The 26225-nt window shown below is 43.8% G+C and overlaps 1 protein-coding gene across 16 annotated transcripts in view; it reads left to right on the top strand.

The window, feature by feature from the left end:
- RBFOX2 (RNA binding fox-1 homolog 2) overlaps positions 1–25586 on the top strand; it is a 257417-nt gene extending 231831 nt beyond the window's left edge. For 6 of the 16 annotated variants that reach the window (XM_038406328.2, XM_038406309.2, XM_038406270.2 and 3 more), the window contains 5 exons: positions 70–162; positions 1275–1407; positions 15144–15232; positions 16586–16659; positions 19310–25586. In XM_038406328.2, the coding sequence (XP_038262256.1) occupies positions 70–162; positions 1275–1407; positions 15144–15232; positions 16586–16659; positions 19310–19354 (434 nt within the window). In that variant the 3' untranslated portion in view covers positions 19355–25586. Of the gene's footprint in view, positions 1–69; positions 163–1274; positions 1408–6988; positions 7033–7516; positions 7603–9773; positions 9817–12386; positions 12415–15143; positions 15237–15864; positions 15872–16580; positions 16660–19309 lie in introns of those variants that run through there. The other 10 variants (XM_043520098.1, XM_038406289.2, XM_038406393.2 and 7 more) reach the window with 8 other exon arrangements.
- Positions 25587–26225: the final 639 nt, after the last annotated feature.

The following is a 26225-nucleotide window of genomic DNA, read 5'->3' as shown; positions in this document are numbered from 1 at the left end:
TTTGTGTTCACAGTCTGCTGTTTCTTTATAACCTTTTTACATTTTTTATTCTTTTTAAAACTAAATTAGCATCCAGCTTTCAAGCAGATGTCTCGCTGGGCAATGACGCCGCAGTGCCCCTGTCAGGAAGGGGGGGTATTAACACTTACATTCCTTTAATCAGTAAGTAGCCCCAGTTGGCCCCTGTATTGTTACTGTGCTTGAGTAAACAATGATCTGTTAGCCCTCTTCTCTCCAGCCTGTATGATATATACTTGAAAGGATGGGTTTTGTTGGGATCAGATTTGCCACCAGCCAGAGCCCCCAGGCTGGGCAGCGGCCATGACAGTTTCATCTTGCAGAGCATTTCCATGCTTGCTTTTGACTGGGGCTTCTGAAATGATAAGGAAGGTGCAGAGCAGGAGGGAGGGGAGTGTGAAGAGTGCCACTGCTTGTACTTCAAAACCAAAGAAACCAAACAGACAAATCCGCAAAGTACATATTATACAAGCTGCTAAACTGCAAGTCGACTGCAAGCCCCCTAGTGGCATGCGCCTGGAAGCACCTTGGGTTGAATTTGTGCCTTGCGACTGGCTCCTTCTGGGTATCTGTTGTTGAATTGTTTGTAGCTGCCTCTGAGATTTTGACCTAATTTGCCCCGAGCCAGTTTACTCCAGCATGAAGTGTAATAAAACAGGGCCCAATACACATGGAACCGGTTACTGGTCACATTTGCCAGAAGATGATGGGCTCTTGGTAAACTGGCACTTAATGGGGAATTTCTGATGCCTTACATGGGGGTTATCCTGTCTTTCTGGCTTTAAATTGAACATGGGGAGGGAGGGGATGGCAAAGCGGGGGAGGGAAGAGGACAATTGACTGATTTAAGGGGCTTATGCTGAATTATTTCAAAGAGCCACATCCAAATTTAGAAGAGTCGCCTGCTATATTGGTAGCAACTCTCTGTGCTTCTCGGGCTCTTTCTAACCATTCTGCATGGCAGTGTCAAAAATGGGGGGTGGAGGGAAATTGTACCACGTTTGCAATGAGCAAGGCATGACACAACATTAACCCCTTGCATGCCAGGCGTCTCTGCAGCCCCTCTCTCCCTCTGGGTCGTGATGTAGCAGGAGGTGCATTCTTTCTATGGGGCTGTAAGTATGCCCCTTTGCCGGACAGATGCGGAACATCCCATAACTCTGGAGCCTATTGTATTATTTTTGTTCAAAACAGATAGTTTTGAATTGGGCAGGAGTTCTGATCCCTCTCATCTTTCTCCTTATCTGTCTTTACAGTTCCAGGTTTCCCCTACCCAACTGCAGCCACCACAGCAGCTGCGTTCCGGGGAGCACACCTGAGGGGCCGAGGACGGACAGTATACGGTGCAGTCCGAGCGGTACCCCCCACGGCCATCCCTGCCTACCCAGGGTAAGCACTGGACACCAAAACAGTGTGTTCTACACCATATTGAGAGGTAGCGGATTGGCCAAAGATAAAAATCAGAGCTCTGTTGGATGGTGAGAGTCAGGATGCAACAACACCAGAGTATTCTGCACCCAATGACGTCAAAAAAAGGCAGATCTAAAATTTTTTGTGTTAGATACTTTACACTTCATTTTAGTATCCTGACACACTAGTAACTAATGGCAACTGCGTAAGGTACCAGCAGGTTCCTTCTCATATGCATTAGCAGTTTGTCCATGTGGAATTCATCTAGCATTGACACTACGAAAAAGGACAAAAAAAGGGTCTCAAGTCTGTGGAGTGAGGCAGGTTCTGTTTTCTTCACTCCTTTGTATATTGTTATCCAGGAGTGGGGAGTATTATCAGTTACCTTCATGCCTCACCATCTGGGAGTAGGGCACAGGAGAGCCAGTTACCCACAATGGATTTGCTTTCTTTGTTGGAGACAGTTTAAAAAGGTTTAAAACAAAGATCAATCAAGTCCATTTAAATTAAGGTGGGGAGAGAGGGAGTATAGGGAAAATGAAATGGCAACATACTTCGAATAATAAGAATGGTATAAAGTACTGATGGATGTGTGATCTAGCATCCTTCACCATCTGATTTTCATTAGTCATGTAGTGGAATGAATTCTGTAGCAACAAATTATTCTGTTATTTGAAAGGTGTAAATTGCTGGATTTATTTAGGTTGTTTGAATCTGAGGATTTCTCATTCACATCGCTTACCCCTTTAGCCTGTTTGCCCAGTTCTCAAGGCAACATCCTCACATTTTCACAGAAGGAATCTGAGTGAGAGAGAATCCTCCCAGAGAGCAAGAAAGTTGGACACTAACTCCCATTTCTCCTCATTAGGTCGGCTCTGGAGGGGGAGAGCATAGACCATAAGTCTCCTAATACCAGAGTACATTTGGACCTTGCCCTTGGATGTACTGATCAGCGTGGGAGACCTTGTGTAATAGATTAAGATGGGGTTACTGTGCCCATTCTTTGCAGAGTCCAATCTGGCATTTAAAATAGAGCTCAATGAAGCAAGTTGGAGTGGCCAGACATCCACCTACCCTACAGCAATAACTTGTAGCAATAATTTGAACTGCTTTACATCTTACATTATGCAAATAAATATTTTGGACTTAGTATGTCCAGAGACCTGGGGTGGGGAAACTGTTGCCTGAACACATGGGGGTTCACAATGGTGGTCTTTTTGCTGAGTTTTCAGGTGATCATCCCTCTTACACAGATCCGTCTCTTTCCACTGCCATTACAAGTTTTTATATCCTATATTCTCTAACCTTGGCCTCTGACCTACAACCTCTGTCCATCTTTGTTACTGTAATAATGACCCAGTCCTGTTTTATCAGGAAATGCTCCAGAGTGAAGCACACAAGCAAATCTGAACTAAGCGCTACTGTCTAATAGGACTTTTTTATCCTGTTGTAGGAAGGACTTCTATTCTTTATCCCTGATAGTAACGGCTAGAGCATTCCTAGCAAGAGGCTGTCATCAGTGGTACACTGGGAGAACACTCCTTATAGCTTTTCTGCACTTCTGACTAATTGATTAAGACCAACCCCATCTTTGTATAAAGGAGTTATTTACATTTGGAATACAGGCAATGCACCAGTGACCATCCCTTCTAAATAATATCTCATGATTGTATGTACTTGCAATTCATTCAGTTTGTCTGACGCCACAGATTGATCTCATATGTCTTCATGTGCAATGAATTGTCCAGCAAATAACTGGAAGACAGCAGTAAACAAGCTGCACTCACAAATGATCCTGAATTGTGCTAGACACAAACATGAGGTTTTAATTAATACATTTGTTGTTTTCATAGACTGGGTCTCCAACATTGCTTGTCTTTCGGAGGAAGGTAGTTCCTTGTTGTAGAGTTTAAAATGCGTGGAGCAGTTTATGTTGTAAAAAACAGTAGGAGAGAAACAGTATTACCACTGAAGTTACATCAGGCCACTTTTGACCTTGAATGCTTAGTGTCATGCATACATTCCTGGCACCAAATCATGCATCATTCCCTCTACCCTTTTAATGGAAAGATGAGACCATGAAACCAAGAACCAAGCCATGAGTGACTAAAATAAAATGGATACTTAGGAAGAGGACAGTCAATAAAATTGAAAGGGGGAGAATTCAAAACTGATAGTAGAAAATACTTTTTCACAAAACACAATTATTTTGTGGAAATAATTTCCACAAGATATCACTGAGGCTTAGAGTTTAGCAGGATTCAAAAAGGTAAAACGTTTATACAGATAACAAGAATAGGAATTGCCAGACTGAATCATGCTCAAGGTCCATTTAGCCCAGTATCCTGTCTCTGATAGTAGTCAGATCCAGATGCTTCAGAGGAAGGGGCAAGAAACCTTCTAATCCCTAGTAATTACAGATTTGGTTTAAGACCTGAAGCATGAGGTTTAAGAAAATATGCATGAACGTGCATTTTAATACTGCTAATTGCAGGTCGTATATGTAGGGACGAGAAACATAGGTTACACATACAATCCCCCATCCTATATCTTGGAAGGCTGTGAAGCAGAAAAACATTTAGGGGTCATGATGGATAACCAACTGAACATGAACTCACTGTATAATGTAGGGACTAAGAGAGCAAATGGAATTCTTGAGTGTACAAGCACGAGAATATTGAGAAGTAGTAGGGAGGTGATATTATCTTTGTATAAAATGGTAGTAAGACCATTATTGGTATACTGTGTCGCTATCTAGTGGCCATGCTTTTAAAAGAATGTTGGGAAATTAGAGAGAGCCCAGAAAAAAGCTGCTACAAGAATTGATTCAAGGTCTGAAAAACTCAAAACTAAAAAAGCTCAATCTATTTAGGTTACCAGAAAGAAGGTTAAGAAGTGACTTGATCACAGCCTATTAGTACCTATGTGGAGAAATAATTTATGATAGTACAAGGCTCTTTAATATAGCAGACAAAGGCATAATAAGGTCCACTGTCTGGAAGCCGAAACTAGACAAATCCAAACTAGAAATAAGGCACTTTTTTGGGGGGGACTGCAGATAATTAACCACTGGAATAATTTACCTAGGGATGTGCTGGGCCTTATATGTATTCCACATGTGGGTATGCATGAGCACCATGTGGCTGAATCTGGAAGTTTTTCCAAGCGGTGTCAGTTGACCTGCACATGTGTAGTATCTTCCTTTGTGCTCCTGACCGAAGAGGTGGTAGTGCAGATCAAGGTGGAAATCTTTCTAAAAGATATGCTATGACTCAAATGGAAGTTATAGGCTTGAAGCAGAAACCACTTGGTGAAATTCTGTGGTATGTGTAATGCAGGAAGTCAGAGTAGATAAACATAGTGGTCCATCTGGCCTTAAAATATATGAATATCTCTTCAAAAATTTGTTTGCATTAATGAATTAATAAATCTGGATATTTTTGTTAGCTATATAAATGTCCAGTCCCTTTTCGAATCTTGCTAAGTTTTTAGCCTCAATAACCAGAGTTGTTATAGTAAATACTAAGAGGGGAGGAAAAAAGTACCAAGAGTTTTGGAAGGGATTTAAACCCTCAAACTTCAGGTTATAAACCAATCTCAAATTATTAGGGATTGCGGAGGAGAACTTTCTCTAGTGACAAGTTGTCCCACAACATGGATTCTTGTACCTTTTTCTGAAGCAGCCAGTGCTGGCAACTGTCAGTGACAAGATCCTAGACTAGATGGACCATTGATATAATCCAGTATGGCAATTCCTATGAACTCCGAAATATTTTTACCAAAATGGTAACCTATTCATAAAACAATCACTTTCTCTGTCAAGTGTTTATCCTTCATGCAGGAGTGGGGACCTGCATAATAAAACACATTTGACAACAGAAAATCTAACGATTTAAGTCACAGCCCCAGAAGCCAAACTTTTGTGGTTTTAGAGTTTGGTTCCTACAAACACCATATGACCCACTTCTTCCTGCTGAGGTATATAATCTTTTCTCTTCATCTCCACATCTAGTGCACTTAGAGACCAATGCAACTCTGTCCATGGGGAATGGATTGCACCTGTCTTGGAGGAGACAAAATTTTACCAAAAGACTTCACTTGTAGCTAACGCTGCTCCATTATTTTTAATAATAGCTTACAGTCTGCTTGCCAGATATCCTGGCCTCTCTCTCTGTACTTTACAATAGATGGATGGGTGTTTTAATCAGGGTGTCAGGATCTTGGCAGCATTTTACACTCCAGCTAATACCATGAAAAAATGACAGCTAATGTTCCCTACCTCTTTCTAGCTTGTGGTAATGCTATTGGTAAGTTATACACATGCCCCCATCAGTCTCAAAGATGGTGGAGATAATGCTTTTTAAAGTGTGGGTGGCTTAGGACTGAACTGTCCAGAGGACAAAACAGAAGAAATTTGTGTAATATGAAAGCATGTGTTTATATCAAGGGGTGGAGAGGGCAGCGGGGCAGCCAGGAGTATACCCTTTTTTTTCTTCCTTGTCCTTCCCCAATTTTCATCTCCAAAGCAAGCTACATTACAACCTTGCACTGCCAAATATTCTGGTAAGAGTGGCTCTTTGGGAACACCGACCCTGGTTTGACATTTTTGCAGCTTGAAGTTCTGAGAGAAACTAATAGTGACCAATAAAGTCAAAGAGAGCACCACCCCATCCTTCCAGTTGCTCCTCTTTGCTGTGGAATGTGTCGTTACTATCAGGGATGATCCCACTGCACCTTTCAATTCTTGAACTTTGGACCAATCACTTAACCTTTTTAGCTCATTATCTCTGCTTGTGAAAGCAATGCATTGTGGGTATTTTTGGTTTTTTCTTTTTAATTATATTTCTCTGTATTTACTTTGATCAGAATTGATTGACTTGTTTTCCTGAGGTGTTGCATCGGTTCTTTAAGATGCTGAATAATAATACTTTGCATGCTTGTGTGATCAGCCAAATCTTATCGCATGTCTAATGTGCAGGGTAAAAACAGGTGATGTATGGATATCAGAAACAGTCATGCAGCCCTGTAAAACTCAACATACAGAATTATACACAGCTTTCTCCAATGTGCTTCTGACTTAGGTGGATTCTAGCCCTTGTGGGACTGCTTCTAAAGGGCTTCTTTAGTCCATGTGAAACCTACTCCATGAAGCCAGTCTTTCCATGTGTTTAGGGAGTAACTAAAGTAATTCCAGGATCATAACCAGAGTGGAGGCTCCTAAACCCCTGTTTCTCCTCTTCAGGGCATCAGGTCTTTCTGAGTCTATTTTTATTATACAATATGAAGGCTGTTTCCCTCCCACCCTATGCATATTGTCCCATCCCCCCACCCTCCCCGCCTGCATGCCATGGAGGATGACATGGGGCCGCATGGGTACGTGCGCACACACATTCTCTTGCTGATATGCTCCTGCCAGAAAGCCCAGGTTGTGGATTCATACATCACCTGCCTGTGTAAAATGCATGTGCATGCTGCCGTCCTCAATAACCGGAATGTGTTTTCTGTTCTTTTTGTTTTTGTTTTGTTTTTGTTTTTTTGTTTTTGTGTGGATTTTCTGCAGTGTGGTTTACCAGGACGGATTTTACGGTGCTGACCTCTATGTAAGTACACACACCGGAGCCTTCTCATCCCCAACCTTCGACAAGCCAGCCTTTTTTTGTTCTTGTTGTTTGTTTATTTGGTTGGTTTGATTTGTTTTTTTTAATATCATTTACTTTGATTTTCTTCTTCCTTGTGGATATATACATCATATATTTAAGAATGCAAGCATGCTTCTCTGTCACTGCGCTTGCCCCTGGGTGCAAGACCTAAGCCTATGGGTTTCCTGATCATTGCCAGGGTCAGTTTACTGGGTGTCCTCTCCCCACATGCACACTGCTACTAATCAACCTGAGAGATGATTAGCAAATTAAAATTTCTCTCAATACTTCTCTCATTTGCATAATTTGGATATAAAAATAACAGGACTGGTTTAGCCTCAGATGTTCCCTTTCCCTCTCCCCTCCCCCTTCTTCTCCCCTCTTGGGGCCCTTTCAGGCTTGATTTGTGCACCGTGCACTAAGCTAACTGAGCTCTGTGTTTACAAAAGCTCGTGTACCATTGGGATGTGGATGTCACTCCTCTGGAGAAGACGTGGGGCTGATTAAAAATGGAGTCTGAGATACTGGAGTGAAGGTTGGCATCTCATTTTACTAGTTGAAATGGTACCTAAATAGAATAAGGATTCTCTTTCTTCTCCCCAGGGGAGTTGTAGAGCACGTATATGTGAGGATGTGTAGATGGAAGAGTCAGCAGCCTCCTGCTTCCTGGTAAATTTCTCAAGCACCGCAAAAGGCTTTGTCCTATCATGTGACTTCACCAGCATATCTGTATCTAGAATTCCTAGCGCACTGATGTTTGAACTGATTGAGGGTGGTGTTCCTAGACCATGGAGTGGGGGGTGGGGTGTTCTTATTGGAAGGTGAGGAGAGCAGTTTTCCTTTGGATGGAAAGTGTCATTATAACAATCACACTATAGGAATGTGCTCTCCAGACCAAAGAACTTTACATTCACTGTTCACACCTTCATCCTGTTCAAACTTTTGGACTCCAGCAAAGCTCCCCCTTCAATAGGTGGAGATGTATCTTTGGAGTTACAAGAATTTTGTCTTGTTTGTGGGTAGAGTTGCCAGAATAGCTGAACTTGGTTTCCATACTGCTTAGGAGATGGTGCCCCTAACATCCAAAGATATACATCTAGAGGTTGGTTCCTGGGTAATGGATAGGGTTGCCTTTGGGCTTCTCTGGTCTATATGGAGCTTCAGACCTTATAAAGACACTTTTCCCAATCCAACAGTTAGAAAACATTCTATCTAAACACTGAGGAACTTAGTGTTATGTATATACTTTGCCTGTCTGCAAATAAACTCTCATACACGTGCTCTCACATGTACATGCCTGTGCACACACATACACATGCATTTCCTGATTCACATGTGCTCTTGCACATATGCTCACCTAGGAACTGACCTGCGTGGTCAAGTGTTCCATTATAATACTACTTCAGGATGTAGGAAAGAGTTCTGTTTTTTCTCTGTCACTCCTAAAGCCTTACTCTAATCTATATAGATCAATGAGTTTGGGGCTGACCTTGCAGTGACTAAGCAGATAAATGGGCAGCTATTCTGTGCTTGGTGGCTTCTCTTGCACAGGCTGGCACATTAAAGCCTTGTTGAGATTATCAAGGCTATAATCTCCTGATTATAGGGGTTATCTCCTGATTCTTTTCAGAAAGTTCCTTCAGATCTTTAACACCTTTTATGCATAAAAGGGGCTCATTTAACATCTTAACACCTTGACAGCAACTTTCATAGTACAGAGAATCCCCACACCCACCTCATGTTACACTCCGCTTTCAGCATTTAACGTGTCTAAGCGCTAAAAAAAGGACTAGAACCCTCAGATAAAACAATTTATTTGGCATCTTGCTATAAATAGTTCAGGTCCCATTAATACGGAAAACAGGACTTCAGTATAGGGCATCTCTGAAGATAGGTTGGCCAGGTTTATCTCTTTACTTTTTATTGCTAGAGTTCTCAAGAGAGATGCATCTCAGCCTGAACTTCTAAGTTACCCCACTTTCCACTCTGGATTGGCACAAATTGAATGGGTGCTGGTGCCTCATATCCCACTGGATTGTATTCATGTAGTTGCTGTATGAGGGCTGTCCTACATTTTCAGATGAAGGAACAGGGTTCTTCAGCCACTGATTGCTGATTTGGGAAGAGGGTTCCCTAGCTGTTGAGATGGCGGAAGGTTAAGGTGAAGAGCCCTCACACCTGGTGAACTAATAGGGGTGGGCTGAGGGAAGAGCAGGGGGAAGAAGGACCTGCAGATGGCAGGATGGGGTGAGTTGGGGGAGAAGAGGGTTGTTCCAGGCTTTGGCTGCTTTTCCTTCCCACACTGGTGTCATACGCTTTGATTTGGTCTTCCTCTTCCTCCTCCCTCCTCCTCTTTTCTGGGGCAACCATCCTGCTAGCCACTTTCTTCTATTAAAAGCGCTGTTCCATCTCTTGTTGGACTCCTTCCTCTCTGGCAAAATAACTGAATGTATAAAGTAACCTTCCCCAGGGTCAGTACTGGGGGATAATAGCTCCATTTTGGCCATGAGGAAAGACAGAGCTTCTCCTACAATGGGGTCAGTCTGGGATAACAAACCACCCATAAAGACCACTCCCATCTATGAAAAGCGTGCTTGCATCCACTGGAAAGAAAAGGCTGGTGAGCCCCTCTGTGGGCTGTGTTTGTATGATTGTTTCTTTCCACAGCTGTGTTTTTTGAACTGCTCTTCCTGTGTTCTGTTATAGAATAGTCTTACAGGAACCAATCATTAGCGCTAAAATACCTCAGGTAGGAGAGCCAGTGTGACCTGCCAACCAATCAGATTGTGGATTGCAGTGGAAAAAAAACTGAATTATACTAACCATTCCAGCGCCACGTTAGAGATGGGAACAGAGGCTTTTTTTAGGACAGTGCAGACTTGTGAGCGTGTGATCAAAGCTCCTGCTACTTCTGGGCTGCACGTGTTCAGGTTTCACACCAAGTGGCTTTTCATTCCAAAAATTAAGTGGAAGGGTTAACACAGGTCATGCTTGTCCCATTACTATGTAAGTTCACCTGGTGCAGTGAATGCTGTTGTCCTGTCACCTCTTTCACCTGCCGATCCACAGTGCTTACCTGCCAGCTTTCTAATACTGAAATCCTAGAAATTAATTCAGCCCCTTTTGCTTTTTAACCTTCAATTATAGAGGCATTGGGGAATGGAGAAAAGACACACCAGGCCTAGAAAACAAAGGGTTCCTAAAATTGGACTTGCAAGCCCAAAATTGATAGGGTAGTGAGTATATAGACACACTCATCAGCATGGACTGTCCTTTTCTTCATGTTTCTGGAAATACCTCTGACACCTAGAGGTATGCAGGTGCTCCATACTACTGAACCTCAGCAACACGCTTCTCTGCTCGCTCCCTTGTGTCCTCTGCCACTCCAGAGAAAGGGCATCTGCTAATATGCCTGAATAAAAAGGCACTGAAAGAGGAGAGAGGAAGCTTGTTGCAAGGTGTAATTGGATTTCCTTATGGTCTGTTTAGTTTGATTACCCCATATGGCTCTTATGTGTGGAAGAGAGAGTGTGTTTTTTGTGCTGAAGAGCAGTGTAGGCAACTGAAAGCACTTGCTATCTGCCTTTAGAGTCTTCATTGGACAGCTGAAATGTTGTTTCAGTTCAAACAGCAGCTTCATACTTACATCAGTTATCAAATAATTTTCACATACTTACAGCAACAAACTAATACTGAAAAAAATCCACATTTTAATTTTGGCAAAGGAATCCAAAGGGAATGTTTTGTCTTATCCTTCTGTTGCTGGGCCATGGCTGGTATCTGCTTATCTTGGTCCTCTGGCCCTTAGAAAAGCAGTTTGAGGTCAGGGGACAAGGAAAATCCAATCAGATTGACAAATGAGGACAATGGAATCAGCCTGTAGGGCCCTCCATGTAGCCACAGAAGAGGAGAGGTTCATTAAAGACAACTTCTCTCAGCACTTGAGACATACTGGGAGTAAAACAACTCAAATGAAGCTAATCTGCACTTTGCTGAAGCAGTGCTTAGATCGTCCTCGTCTGTCTTCACACATCTCCATCAACCCAGCCAAAATAGTATGCACTCTAAAGACCCATACCTACTGTAGAAGAGCCTTCTCTTTGCAACTGAATGCTCACTAAATACATACAGCCCTTCTCCTTGCCCCTTTTTTCCCTTCTTGTGGCAGAGCTTTGTTACTGCCTTGTTGTTAGGGAGGTGTCTGGCATCACATTCTCACAAGTCCAGACCCATTCATTTGTTTTGAGACAGTTTGGAGGTTTTTTTTAAAAAAGGCTAACTAGATTGGTGGAGATTGCACAGCTCCCTTGGATATTTAGGGACTATGCCATTGAAGGGTAGGCTCCATTTGGGTTGCTCTGCAGCACTGGAGAAGTATAGAGCAGCTATTCAGGAGGTGTCTTTTTCATTGGGTGACATGAACATGCAAGTTCAGTGAAAATATCCTGTAGTGACGCAATTTAAATAAGCTACAATACCTGATGAGAGTGGCATCAGAAATCATTGGGGGTATGCCCCTGCGAGTGGGTTAATGGATTCGCTTTTTACTTCAGGCAAAGTTGTGGGGGGCAGGAGTAGCAGGATGGAGACATTGTAGGTGCTTTGGACAAGCTGTGTGGGATCTGAGATGCATTGACGGAGCTATGTGTGGGTCCTGGGTTTGAAAAGCAGGGGCTGCTGCTGAAGAAGGAAACTCCCACAGAGCTTCCCCTGGTTTTTTACAAGTCCTAAAACTCACCAGAAATTATTAAGGAATGAAAAGGAGTGAGAAATGGGACCTTTTATTTTTCCCCTGTTTTGGTGTATTCGGACCTGCTTAGGTAATGCTAGATATATTCAGATGTCTGAATCCCCAGAAGTGGTCCATGCTCATTGCTCCGGGATCAGGAACATATCATAGTGAGGTTAGTCCTCGTTTTTTGTTTTGTTTTATTGTACACACACACACAGAATATGTAAACGGCTCCAGATCAAACAGGTCTGATAGTGTGTATATACATATAGTCTTTAATTTTTTTTAATTAACAGTAGCTTCTATTTTGCATCAGTGCATGGTTAAAACCAGTACACATGTCAGCTGTTTCTTAACTTCATTTCTCCAATGAAATATTTCTCCTGTTTTTTGTTTGTTGTGCAGTCGGCGAAGAAATGTTAACATCTCGCTCTAAATCTCAGTGGAGTCTCTGTTCCCTTCTCTGATATAACAGATGGGTTATTGCTTGTTATAATTATTAACATTGTGGTGTGGGCTAGGGTGGGAGACGTTTTTATTTTGGGGCGGGATGCGGGGATTGTTAAGGTTTGGAATGTTAACTCCAGTGGTGACTGACTGTTTCCGTAATAGCAGGTCGTTGTGGCTGCACGCTCTAGTAATTGAGGCTGTGTACTTCACCGAGCTTGTGGTAGAGCCTAGGACAAACCGCTGTCCCAAGAGAATGCTGGGATAGATAGAACTAGCCAATATGAGTCTGAACGTGGTGATTTTGCTGGTTGTTTTAGCTCCAGTTGTCAGCATGCTTAGTTTTTAATTTGATTGATAGATGTTACGCCATTACCTTTCCCACACCTGATTCCAGTCCCTCTGTCCCTTTTCCCATTATATGACATGTAAGTTAAAAGAGAATAAATGAAAACCTTTTTTGGTTTCAAACTGCATCTTGCTGTTATGTTCACAATAACCTCCACTCACATTAAACATGGCTACTGATCTCAAGTGTAGCTAGTAAGTGTTCGGGAGAGTGAGAATCTGGGAACATTCTGATGCAGGCTGCCCTGCATGTGATATTAACGTGTGGAACTGGGTAAATTTTGCATCTGCCTGAACATCAGACATACCAAGAATTCAGGAATCTCATAAACTAGGAGAGTACAGTGGTGGTGTCAATTTGAAGTTTTGCTTGCATTTGCTGGCGAAGGTTAATATGGATGAACTGGGTCTCACTGTGCCTTATGCACCCTTCTCTCTTTTGTGTTTGGGGATTAGCAGTCAAGTATAAAAACCTAGCAAATTTAAGTGGAGGGACTAAAAACAGCCAGCTAAGAGTGGGAGGGTAAAAGCAGTGACATCACACCATTTTAAAAAGATGATGCAAGGTTTAATGGGTGAGGATTTGCAATATGCTGTATCTCATAAACAGGAAGATCCTAACTTAATCCTAGACATTATATCTTCATCTCCTGCAGAGTAAGAAAGCATCTGCAAACTTGTCTTCCATTCAGCTCCCCACCCTTCATTCCTTAGGTCCACTAAGGCAGTTGAAACCAAATAAAAGCCATTGCCTCTTTTTAAAAAGAAAAATTTGAGACAAACTTCACAAGGAGAAGGATCATATATTTTCCCTCAGATTGAATATGAGCTTGAGTTTTTGCTTTTGCCCTACTCTGGTCAAAAGTTTGTCAACTAATGATGGCAAAGTTGTCATTAACCCAATCCAGAGAAGAAGGATGCAAGGCCAGCATTTGGTCCTACACAACTGCATAAATGTTGAAAACTGTCTCTGGGGTTTTCTGGCTTTAGTAATGGCTCAAGCTAGAGTCACTGGCCATGTTATCGCCATATGGTTAACAAAAGCCATGTTCAAAGTTATACAGTAAATGCAGATCAAATTCCCATTTCACCAAGCTCATTATCCTGGTTTCTGACACTAGAAGCCTCTTTGGACGGATCTTTGTCTCCATTCTGAGCGGAAATATACCTTTCAGTCCATAGCTTACCTGGCCATGTTATCGCCATATGGTTAACAAAAGCCATGTTCAAAGTTATACAGTAAATGCAGATCAAATTCCCATTTCACCAAGCTCATTATCCTGGTTTCTGACACTAGAAGCCTCTTTGGACGGATCTTTGTCTCCATTCTGAGCGGGAATATACCTTTCAGTCCATAGCTTACCTTTAATTGCCCCATGAAAGATATAGAAAGCCACTTGCCTAACTACTCAGGTCTCTCTCAGCCCCGAGAAGGGGGAAAAGGAAGGAACTGCTTGTGTGTCTGCTTTTCAGGAATTCCACTCAGACCCACAAATCTTTATTTGGCTCAGGATTTAGGATGAATTTTGCCTATTCCCTGGGAGCTGTAACTAACTCTCTGAACAACCTCCTGTGATCTGTAGCATCAGTGTCTTTTAAAAGGCTTCTGTTTATTCTCAGAGCAACTATAGCATTGACAACAGCAACAACACATGCTTCCCTGACATAATGCCCAGATGTCCCCAACATGCCTCAGTCTGTCTTTAAGGGGCCAACCCAAAGTGGCAAAAGGCTAGTTCAGTCTCTGTAAAAGTTTAATCCTTGCTGCTTCTGCCGAGAATGCCAGCTAGTGGTACCTTCTTCAGTTTCTGGGCGTTTCGCTAACTATTCTTTTGTGTATCTGGACCAGGTGAATACCTAAACTTCTTAAAAAGAAAGAGTACTTGTGGTACCTTAGAGACTAACATATTTATTAGATCATAAGCTTTCGTGAGCTACAGCTCACTTCATCGAAAGCTTATGCTCTAATAAATTTGTTAGTCTCTAAGGTGCCACAAGTACTCCTTTTCTTTTTGCGAATACAGACTAACACGGCTGCTACTCTGCAACCTATCTAAACTTCTTGTTCCTCTCACAGCAAACAAACAAAAGCAGGAGTTTCCCTGGGTGATTTTCTTTCTAAAGTGCATATTGCTGGAAAAGAGAACACTTTGTTATGTTCCTTTACCCACAGCCCACACCTCTCTTCTTAGGCAGCTTCCCCCTACTCTGGCAGAGGGGCAAATAGGGGTACAACAGCCAAATTTAGCTCTTTTCTTTCCTGGTTTTCCCCTCCTCAACACCAGCTGTAATTTCCCACACGAATGACCGTATGAGATTTCCTTCAGCCTATGCCTTTCACTAAACTGCCTACTGAGGCTTTGATTCGAGGCTCTCCCCAACCCTACTGAGGGGTAGAACATAGATGGGTTAGAGGGTGACTCTGTTGTGATGGATGTAACATGGGAGCTGATGCAGTTTGAAACCCTTCCTCTCCTTGTGGTGTGTGTGTTTTTGCTTTCTGTTGGTGGACAGGTATCTGTAAAGTCAGTTCTCTTTTTCTCCTGCAGGGTGGATATGCCGCCTACAGATATGCACAGCCTGCTACTGCAACAGCAGCCACGGCCGCTGCGGCCGCTGCAGCAGCTTACAGCGATGGGTATGTAAGGAGGCATGGGGTGAACTGGATGTGCTCAGGGGTTCGTGGAGCACTGCTACTCCTTTTAAATACTCCTCTATCTCATTACTCCCGCTCATTTCCCCCCCCCACCCCCAAAGATGCCCCCCCATCCACCCACATGCACTTGAGAGGAAAATGTCCAGTTGGCCCATTCCAGGCTTGGGCTCTGTAGCTGACAGATATATGGAATAGGGCACTAAACCCATATAAACCTATAGAAACTAAACCTGGTTTCTCCCTTACCCCTTTGGTCCTCTGCCAAAAGAGACAACATAGTTTTATGGTTAGGGCCAGGTACTGGGAGTCATGAGACATGGTTTATATTCCAATTTCTTTGTTCTGTGACTGTGGGGTAAGTCACTGAATCACTCTGCCTCAGTTTCCCCATCTGTAAAATTAATGACCATGTAAAGTAATTTGAGATCCTTTCATGAAAACTTCTATATAAGTGCAAGGAATTACTTGGTTTATCATCAGAGTAATTGCCATAAGGTCTTTTATCCCCTGTACAGTGAAAATTGCATATTCATTCAAATGCATGGTGGGACTTTTCAGTCTTATTAGAGCTGGGGAAAATTTTCAATCAAAACTTGGGGGGGTGGCAGGGACAGGGGAGGTGTCAAAAATGCAAATTCAGTAACACCAAAACATTTCATGAATTTGTGTTGGTTTTGCCAAAGTGTTCTGGCCAACTCTCCTACCCCGCATCCCTCCCAAAAATCTGAAAAAATCAAAATGTTTTGTTTTGACATTTCAAACGGAAATGTTTCAATTTTGGGGTCAAAACCATTTTTTATTTTGAAATTTCCTTCAGTTTTGAAAATGCAAAAACTTTAAGAAAAACACTTAAAGTCAAAACAAAAGGTTTCATTTGACCTGAAACTAATTTTTTAAAATTTTTTGGAATTGTCAGCAAACTGAAAAATCCTTAATTTATCCAGCTCTAAAGCTTGCACTCCTGTCTTCATATTCTAGACAATGCCCCTCTCCCTTCCATTTAGCTGCTATAATCATAGCATATACTGCCCTAATACCGGTAGTTGCCCTCCTCCAAAATCGCACCACTAGAGGTAGGAGGGGCACTAAATGTGATGCCAGCTGCTCTCACCACGCTCCTGCTAATTGAGAATATGGCTTTTGTATATCTCCTCCTGCAGGCCTTTCTTCCATCCCATCTCATACAACGTATCCATAGATGCACTCTGGAGTGGGGCTGCCTCAAGCAGGTGTGGGTGGGGCACATTTCCCCCCAACCCTCCCACTTCCTCTCGTCAAAGAGTATATCTAAATCTCTCTGTGGAGTGACATTTTTTTCTTTTCCCCCTTCCTCAGGTATGGCAGGGTTGTACACAGCAGACCCTTATCACGCCCTTGCCCCTGCCGCTAGCTACGGAGTTGGCGCTGTGGTAAGTATGATTTTCTTTCTATCCTCTTGCCATTTCTCACATTCCTACTATGGTGAATAGCTGTCCAGGGCACAGGAGCTGCTATGAGTCTCCATCGACCACCTTTTCTCTTCAGTCAAGAGGCCTCTCGCTGCAAGGAAGCTCTCCAGCTAGTCCATGCCCTCCTATTTGTATTGCCTGACAGATCTGTTACTGCAGTTGGAGATGATTAGTGTCTTCTTGTTCTGGTGCTTAGGAGAGGGATGGAGAGAGCAATAGGGTGATATCTGATAGTGTGGCTTTGTTATTATTATTTGTATGACCATAGCGCCTAAGAGCCCTAGTCATGGACCAGGATCCCATTGTGCTTGGTGTTGTACAAACACAGAACTAAAAGATGGTCCCTGCCCTGAGGAGCTTACTGGCTAACCAGACAACACAGAAACAGGGTGGGGGAAGGGGTCTCTAACACAATCAGAGTGAACAAAGTGTTGGTGGCAAACAGCATGTTAGTGCTGTGACTTTTTTCCTTATTTTGGCAGGTACAGTTTGGATGGGATAATTAAAAGGAAGGCCGAGGGGAACATTGAAGGGAAGGGAAATGAGGGAAATAGGGAAGGGGAGAAGAGGCGAACAGGGGTGATGCTGAGGCAGAGAGACTGTGAGGGAGGAGGGAGGGTTGGAGCCAACAGCCAATCAGCACAGGGTGGAAAAACTCCACTCAAACCTGTAGAAAGTTCTCCCAGGATACATCTACAACACAGTGAAAAACCCGTGGCACTGAGTCTCAGCCTAGGTCAGCTGACTTGGGCTGCAGGGCTATAAAATTGCAGTGTAGACGTTTGGGCTTGGGCTGGAACCTGGACTTCGAGATCCTCCCCCCTTGCAGGGTCTCAGAGCCTGGGCTTCAGCCCAAACCTGAATGTCTACACTGCAGTTTTATAGCCCTGCAACCCAAATCCCGTGAGCCCGAGTCAGCAGACCTGGGCCAGCCACGAATCTTTTATTGCAGTGTAGACGTAACCTAGGACCAAGGTCTCTGATTTGGCTGTTTTCTGCCCTTAACCAGCTCTGCTCTGTAGCTTTCTCCCAAACCCACGTGAGGGAAGGGCAGAAAGACACACCTAGGTCCTAGTGCCCCCAGAGTGTGTGGACAGTCTCCCCTGCACAATTCTGAGGACAGGAGTACCCCCAGCTGGGCCCATTTTACTCGCTGGCACCTGCTTTGGCTGCTTCTGCTTCTACTGGATGTAGTCTCTGGAAACTGTTGTGGCAAAGCTTGAAAGCACAAGGCACCCTTTCATCACCACTTCCCTTAACTTTAAAAACTGTGTTAAATGCAAAGAATACTAATTCTTGGTGGGGGAGATAGAATAAGGTCTTGTCTCTCATGGACCTCAGAGAGCTACCAATGGAGGAGTTGTTCCTGGTTTCCCTGGGTACTAGAATGAGGTTGCTGACGAGCAACACATTGATTGGCAATGTGCAACCTGTCAGCTATGGCAGAATGAAAGTCAGTAAACAATTAGGCCCTCAGTGCCATTGCACCCATTGCCTTCAGTGGGTTTCCACAGGTGTCACTGCTTGGGACTTAGTATATCATTGTTTTGTACAAGAAGGAAGAGATTCCAGTTCCATCGCTCAGCTCTGTAGGGCTCAGAGGAATAAAAAGTAGCAAATGTTTATTTTGTTACTAAAGTCAGATCTGACTTCTGCTACATAAAGAGAGCAGGTTAGCTGAGGTAGAAGGAGCCATTTTTCTGCCCCTGCATTGCTCTGTAAAGCAAAGCAGAACTATGTAGGAAAGATGGAAGATGAATGGATCAAGGATTCTTTGCAGAAAACAGACCTAGATGGCTTGCTTGGCTCTCCTTTATCCTTAGTGCTGCTTGCATTTCTAAATCCCAAGTTCTGTATGTTTAAGGGCTCAGAATGGGAGGAAACCCCTACAGAAAGGAGCATGAGGGCCTTCGAGCATTGGAAGCATTGCAGACCAACCCTGAGGTGCATGGGGGTGTGGAATTCCTAGGATTGGAACAGCAAGGGTGTTCCAGGTCAGGAGTGAGTAAGGTTGACCACATAGAAAGTGTGAAAAATCAGGACTGGGGTAGGGAGATGAGGTAATAGGTGCCTATCTAAGAAAAGCCCCGAATATCAGGACTGTCCCTAATAAAATTGAGACATCCTGGTCACTCTAGGAGTGAGATGCTGGGGAAGAGCTGGTGGTAGGGGACATGACTGGAAAGACAGGTTAGACCAGGTCAGGAATGAGGTGTATGGGCATCTGAGGTGAGTGGAGCAGCTTGCACAGAACTCACCCTCACCATCTCTGCTTCTAGTCAATACCGTATCTCTGCTATTATGAAAATTGAAAGCAAGCGGGTTCATCCAAAAGGAAACATAGAATTGTACTTGGAGCTGTTTAGATTAGGAGATTTGCTCAACTCTGCTTTCACCTAACTGGTTGTCTGTGAGGAGGTCCCATCTGAGCCTGGTGTCTGGTTTTTTTCCGACTTTCCCTCTCATCTGCCAGTGGGAGTCTCCAAAGTTGGTAAATCAACACCCCGGACGCACTCTCTCCAATCCCTTTCATGGCGTTTTTGTCATTGCTTTGAATGTTTCTCTCCCCTAGCTCCTAATCACCTTTTCTTTTCTCCTTTAACTTCTGCAGGCGAGTTTATACCGAGGTGGCTACAGCCGATTCGCCCCCTACTGAAGTGACGTGAGCCCCTGCAAGTGGGACAGCCCCCCCAGTTCATGAGGCCTGGCTATTGCAATATTTACTAGTAGAGGAACTCTATAGCAAGATGAGGAGGAAAAAACAAAAAAAACAAAAGAGAAAATACTTTTTTATACCTCACTATGTTCTTTGAATATGTATTTTTCCTTTAAATTTCTGCCTTTAATTTCTTTTGTTCCAAAGATTGTGCTTTTTGTTGTTTGTTTTTTGTTTTTAACTGTGGTAAAAAAATAATGCATTTCCGTGTCTGTATGTTGGTGCATAGCTTATCCTACCAATCACGGAAGAGGCAATTAATGATAAGGAAAGATGTTAGGAACCAATATCATGCAATTAATCGTGGACAAAGTTACTTACCTGGGTCTGGTGCTTGGCACCTGTGAGATAGGAGGATGTGAGGGAGAGCTTCCTCCGGCTGTGTTTCTGCCCTTTGGAGGGACGCACTAATTGCCTGTGGCTGGAACCCACATGCTGGTGAGAAATAGTTGTTTGTATTTGAAAAGAGGGGAGATGCAGAGACTTCCAGCGTTTTATTGCCATCTGGCATGCACACCACTTGAACGGTTTCAGCAGTGTCAGGACTGTATAGGTTGGCAAGAGAAGATTCCCCAAACTTGCTCAAAGACTTGGGCGATTAACTGCAGTAGGGACAATGAATTCTTGACATCTCTCCCCCCACACACACCTTGATTGTTGTCCACTACTGGACTGTAATTGTCTGTCCTTCCTCTGCTTTCTAAGGTCTTTCTCCTTTACCTGCGCCTCTTTTTCCCTTCTTTCCTTGAGGATTGGTTGGTATGATGCTGCAAACGTGGGCCAGTAAGGGCAGAGCTTGAGGCAATGGTTGAGAGGCTTGTGTCTTGGACATCAAGGAGTGGTTAGTTTTACCAAGCGTTTGCAGGTTTATGGGGAAGGAAGCTGGCTGAAGAACCCTGCATCGGTGCCACACTGAGCTGCTCTGAGGTTCAGCATTCAAGGTCCCTCTCCCTATTCACCATGAGCTACTTAGGCATTGCTGCAAATAGATCATTAAAGTAGTGTGAAGACAAAAAATGAGTCATGGAGCAGCTTGCAGAGGGACGGAGTGTGTGTGAGGGGAAGAGTGTGTTTTTTATTTCAGAACGCTGTTTCCTGAAGTGATTTTGGATAGCTCAGGTGTCTGGAGGTAGGCAGAAGCCGTTTGTACAAGCTCTGAAGTCATAGGAACCTTGCATCTGCTAGATCTATTTGAGGCTCTTTAAATATTTAATCTAGAGCCCCAGTGTCCATTCGCCCAGCCTCTCACTATCCTGCAAAGAGCACCTGGACTTGCTCAGTCCATATTTACACTACAGACCGTAAAGGCAGAGAGACTATTTATAAGGGCTCCATGGCTCCCAAGGTCATCTTCCTTCTGCTCTTGTAACTAGAGTGATTCTTCTATTTTAAAAAGCAGGCATTTTATATGTTGCTGCAAGGAGTAGCACTGTGGCAGGGAGTCGTTGCTGTCAACATCTGAGCTTGATTTTAGAACTCAGAGGAAAGTCTCCCCTCCAGTTGTTAGTTATTGCTATGCTCCAGCAACTCTTGCAATCAGAGGCAGATTTCTCTGAAGCTTTATCTAACCGTAGACACTAGAGAAACACAGAGAGAAGCACCAATCCATTTGGCTCCCTTGTCTAGCTGAACTGGACAGGGGCGACTTTTCACTCCCAGAAGGGCTGTGGGGGGTGTGGATTTGTAGTAGAGCCTTTCAACTCCTGCCACCGTACACTTGCTTCTCTGTCAACAGTTGATATCAGAATAGGAAAGCAGATGCGTTGAACTTTAAGCATTGTAAGTGGGCAGGGCTGTCTGGGAGGTGCACTGACCCAGCCATGCACAACACACATCTTTGCTCTTCCCCTCAGCACACATCCCTCCCTAGTGCCTGGCAGGGAGGAGGTGCCTGAATGGGAAGGATCGGGGAGACCTTAGTTAAGCTAGAGATCCTAAGGCTATTGATTCTATGGAAGAATAGCTAGAACAAGGGGACACCAAACTGCAGCCTGTTGGCCACATTTTGTGTTGTTGTTCCTCCCCCCCCCCCCCCAGCCAAAGTTTGGTTTGTTTCAGTTATGACAATTTTTGTTGTTTGTATATATATATTTTAGTTAGATTGAAAACGGGGTGGGGGGAGTGGGTGTTGGGCTTTCACAAAATCAAGGACATGAGGGGATGGTGGGATTTTTGGCTTTATGGTTGAGTGGGAAATTTTTTTTTTTCAGTAGAACTTCTAGTGTCGTATTGAAGGGAAGCCAATTTCCATCATGTGGCACATGGGAGTGGGAGACTCCTTTCTGGAGCTGAGACGCAGCAAAAGCCTCAAATGGAGTTCATCATAGCCACACCTAGGGTGGTGGGGGGAATGAAAACAGGAAGTCTCTTCCCTTACTCTCAGGAAGGAGAAATTGCTGATGCTGTAGGGCCACAGAATGGGAGAGGGTGAGGGGCCACAGCTTGCTTAGCGCTGCAGTGGCAGGAGCTTGAGCTTCGGCCGCTTTCATGTGTCTCAGTTCAGCTGGTTCTGACTGTAGCTTCTGAAAGGTCAAGCTCTGCTTTCTCAAGAGCCCTCCTGCACCATGGCAGCACAGCATGTGGTTGGTTGCCCCCTTGCTTCTCCATCTGTAGGGAAGGCTGAACACATTTCTGCTGTTAAGTAGGGTCTGTGCTTGACAGATATAACCCCGCTTAGTGCTGAGAATCTGGGTTCTCGTCACATAAGTGCCTGGGTTTAGCAGGGGGTGGGTCACCTAATGCTTTAGCACCTACTTTCACCAACTTCTGATCCACAAAGGCCAGTCCCCTAATGCATCAGTGGGGGCTGCCCTGATCTATTAATCACTGTTCTAGGCCCCTCATTGTATTAGCACCTGGGTTTCCCTAATTCCTACGCCGTGGTGACCGGGCTGGAAGGAAGCTAAGCCCTTTGTCCTGCTGACTACAGGAGTTGGTTCTATAATTTTAGACATTTACCATCCATACAGTCCAAGTGATACTTTCCAAAACCAAGACCTCCGAGACAGCTTTTACCACCGCTGGATTTTTGCAGCATGGTTGCTTCTATGAATTCTGTGCCATGGCAAGCAAGAGCCCTTCATCCCTCCCTCCATCCCTCTTGGCAAGCACAATAACTCTGATTCCACAGATGACATTTAATGAATTGGCTTATGATACGAAGGACCTATTTCCATTCAGATTAGCACAAGCCTGGCTGTATCAATCTTTGAAGTATCCATTGTTCCAAAGATTGAGGAAGGCCCATATCTCCCTATGCAGAATTAATTATATTCAGGCTTTTTACAGGGATGAGGGGAATGGGGGTACAAATGGAGCAGGCTTTTGTCAATGAGAACATCTAGTACTTTTGTCCTGTAATGATCAGTGTTCAAGAGTTTCTCTCACACAGGACTTGGCTCAGATCCTTAACCACATAGGTCTGGTCTGCCCCCCAGTGTTTGTACCAGTATAACTAGTTTGGTTAGAGGGGTGATTTTAATGATATTGTTATACTGGTACAATCCTAATATGGTGCTGTTATACTGGTATAAAGGTGCATTATACCAGTATAGCTTATTCCCCTTTCCACATGGGAATAAGCTATATCAGTATAAGGCACTTTTATTTATATATATATATATTTATATTTATATATATATATAAAATTGCATCCACACTAGAGGTGTTGTGTGACTTTAACTACACTTGCCGTAGGTAAAGCAGTACAACTTTTGTGTGTAGACAAGACTTTAGTGTACCAGTTACCCACTTCTTATAACCAGGCCATTTGTAGGGCAGGCAGTCATGGAGGTCCTGTCTACAGTAAAGTTCAGCCATGTTAGCCAAGCCATGCTTTTAAATTATATTCTTGCTTAGACAAGCCCCCTGCTATGAGGACAGTAGTGTGGTCCAGTGGGATAGAGCATTAGGCTGGGAGTGGAAGACCTGGGTTCTAGACTAGGTTAACCGATGATCCTGCCATGTGACCTTGAGCAGGTTCTGTTCATCTTCCTGTGCTTTAGTTTTCCCCATCCACAAAGGGGGATTGTGATACTTTAATGCCTCCCTATTTGTGAAGCCCTTTGACATCTATGGATGAAAAGTTCTATATGAGATCTAAGTAACGTCTCAATCCCAGTATAGGTAGGGCCTAACTATAAAATGGTTTATAAAAACTATTTCATAGCCTAGCAGCTTTCTGGTGAGAATCATTCTTAAATGAGGTCCTGGCTGTTGTGGTTTTTTGAGCTCTGCTATGTGGGCACCTTGGGGGCTTTGCAAATTCTCATATATCCCCCTTTCTACCCAATCCCCAAGGAAAAGACAAGTAGAGAATAGGTGTGGGGCGCACTTAGGAATTCAAGAAGGGAAAGAATATTGGCTCTGGGGAACTCTTCTTTTGCTGAGTCCAGCTCCAAAGGGGAAACCACACAAGCAGCTTGGAGAATAACTTGCTGCTTGCACCCCTCTAGTAGGTCGCGTCTAAGGAGTCCATGCCTTGGGCGGAGGGGGAAGTGGTTTTTAAAGAGTGTGTTACTTGTTTGCACTGTTTTAAAATAGGAGAAAAAAAACAAACTAGTGAACAAGGTGAACATCCAATGTAAACTTCAGTGTGTTTTTATTTTGTCATGCTCTTGAAAATGTCAAACATTTTGTAGTATACCACGAGTGAGACTTGATTCTTTGTTGCATAAACACTATTTTTGGTGATGTTACTGTCTGAAAAGCCCTCCCTCCTTGCCCCCACCCTACTGATCTCCTCCCCACCCCAATTATTTTATTCTATAATGAAATCACCAGTCGACGAGGCATGCAGGAATGTGAGAGCCAGAGTGTGAAATGGGGTCCTTCCAAGTAGGCTTTGGGTGTCCTCCAGGGTTGGAGTCCTTCCTGTAGCTTGCAGTATGCAATATATAACACCCCTCCCAGAACACACACCGCGTTACAAAGCAATTGAACTAAGACGTCCGATGCCAGAATCGGTTGCCACCACTAACAGTGGAGGGGGACAACGCTTGCAGTTGTGTCCTACCCATGTTTCTGGCAGGCAACAAGTGAAAGCTTACACAGGAAGATGACAAATATGGTCAGTGCCAGTGCAGGCCAGTCGGCAAAGATTGGTAGCAGAGTAAGAGTACATCAGCCAAAACCTTGCCTTTAAGGAAATTGATGATGTATAAAGCCGTCCACCTGAGTATTCATTTGGCTGGCAATCTGCAAAGTGCCAGTGATCTAAGGATTGATTCTAAAGCTGGTCAGTAAGTTCTCTCTTTTGTCAGATTTTTTTTTTGGGGGGGGTGGGTGGGTGGGAGGGGTCAATTGTTTCCCTGAGGAGTGATCTCATTAAGGGAATCTGGCCCTCCCACATAAATAATCTCAGCTTCAGTCACTTCTTCTGTTTTTCTCTTGACAGTATTTTTTTGTGTGCGCGCGTGTTGTAGTTTTTGGCAGCTCGGTTTGTGCTGCGTTCTCAAGTGACGAAGTAATCCTCTTTTACCCCAGGGGATATGATTTGTTTTTCTTTTTATGTTATCAATTCTGCTTGTAAATAGCTGGAGCAAAAAAAAAACCTGGGGCCGATAGCAAACGAGAACCAGGGCTGTAGAGCGATATGGAGCTGGTGGAGAGTTTACTGACCTCACGGGCTGATCTGCCTGAGACTTGGAGCTTTTCAATGCAAGGCAAAAATTCCATGGAACCTCCAGTGGCAACGACTGACTTTGCCCCTTCATGCAGTCTCCCCACCACCTTTCCATTGCAGGTACCCTTGGGGCATAGGATGCATCAAATTGGATGCGTTCCTCTCCCCTGGATCATTTCCTAGGACGCCCAAGCTGCTTGTTCAGGGTCCCATTTCTCTGCTGACTCTGGAGAAGCAGTACCTGCATCCCAGGGCTTTGTGACCGTCTCTAACTTCCTTCCCCCCTCTCATTAAGGTATCATATTGTATAGTAGCTTTCAGACCATACAGTATTACATTTGGGTTACTCCTATTATTATCAAGTAGCGGAATTGTGAAGGTCGGAGTAGTTAGATCTTTAGCTTTTATTCCTTTTTTTGTATTACTATCCATGTGTATAAATTATTGATCATGTTGCTGGCTTTTATAAACTCTAAGCAAGGGAGGAGCCCTTCCTCACCCTTTGCAAATGGTAATGAAGCACTGTTTTTAAATAAAAGAGAAACACCAGTTGGATGTGTCCTGAGTGTTTGTTTACGGGTTCTCTGTTGTGAACGTTGTTGGTTTTCGTGCCCATTCCCCTTTGCAGAAGAATTTCGCTGTTCTCACTTTTGAGGGCAGAGCGGCTTTTTTTAAAAAATGATCAATGTAAAGCTCAGGAAAGTCAAGCCGAGAATACTGCCAGGATGCAAGAGAGGCGCTCTCACAGCTCTGCTGATGCACCTCAGTTGTGACCTACCATGTTCATACATTGGGCCACCAAAGCTATCTGTATCTCCCAGTTCTATTCTACTGCACTCCCTGCTATCCATATCCTGTGTTTTCTTAACAGAAAAACCCACTCACCGTGACCTGATATGAGACTTCATTTACCTATAAGCAATCCACATATGAACCCAGTTTTAGAGGGTGACAGGCTAATATTTCAGCCATAGTGTCTTTAGGGCACATTGCCTTAAACCTGTGTACCCAGCCACCCTGCCATTTGTGTTAGCATGGCCTCAGCACATGACTCAGAGTCAGCAGTTCTAGGTTCTAATCTTGGCTCTGCATAGATTTCCTGTGGGAGGATTGGACAAGCAATTTTAAACTCTCTGATCCTCTTTGCCCGTAAAATGAGGATATTATATTGCACACAAGTGTTGAGGT

This window comes from Dermochelys coriacea, chromosome 1 (genome assembly GCF_009764565.3).
Source record: "Dermochelys coriacea isolate rDerCor1 chromosome 1, rDerCor1.pri.v4, whole genome shotgun sequence".
Taxonomy (NCBI): domain Eukaryota; kingdom Metazoa; phylum Chordata; order Testudines; family Dermochelyidae; genus Dermochelys; species Dermochelys coriacea.
Note: the sequence above shows the minus strand (reverse complement) of the source record. Positions and strands in the feature narration are given on the sequence as shown.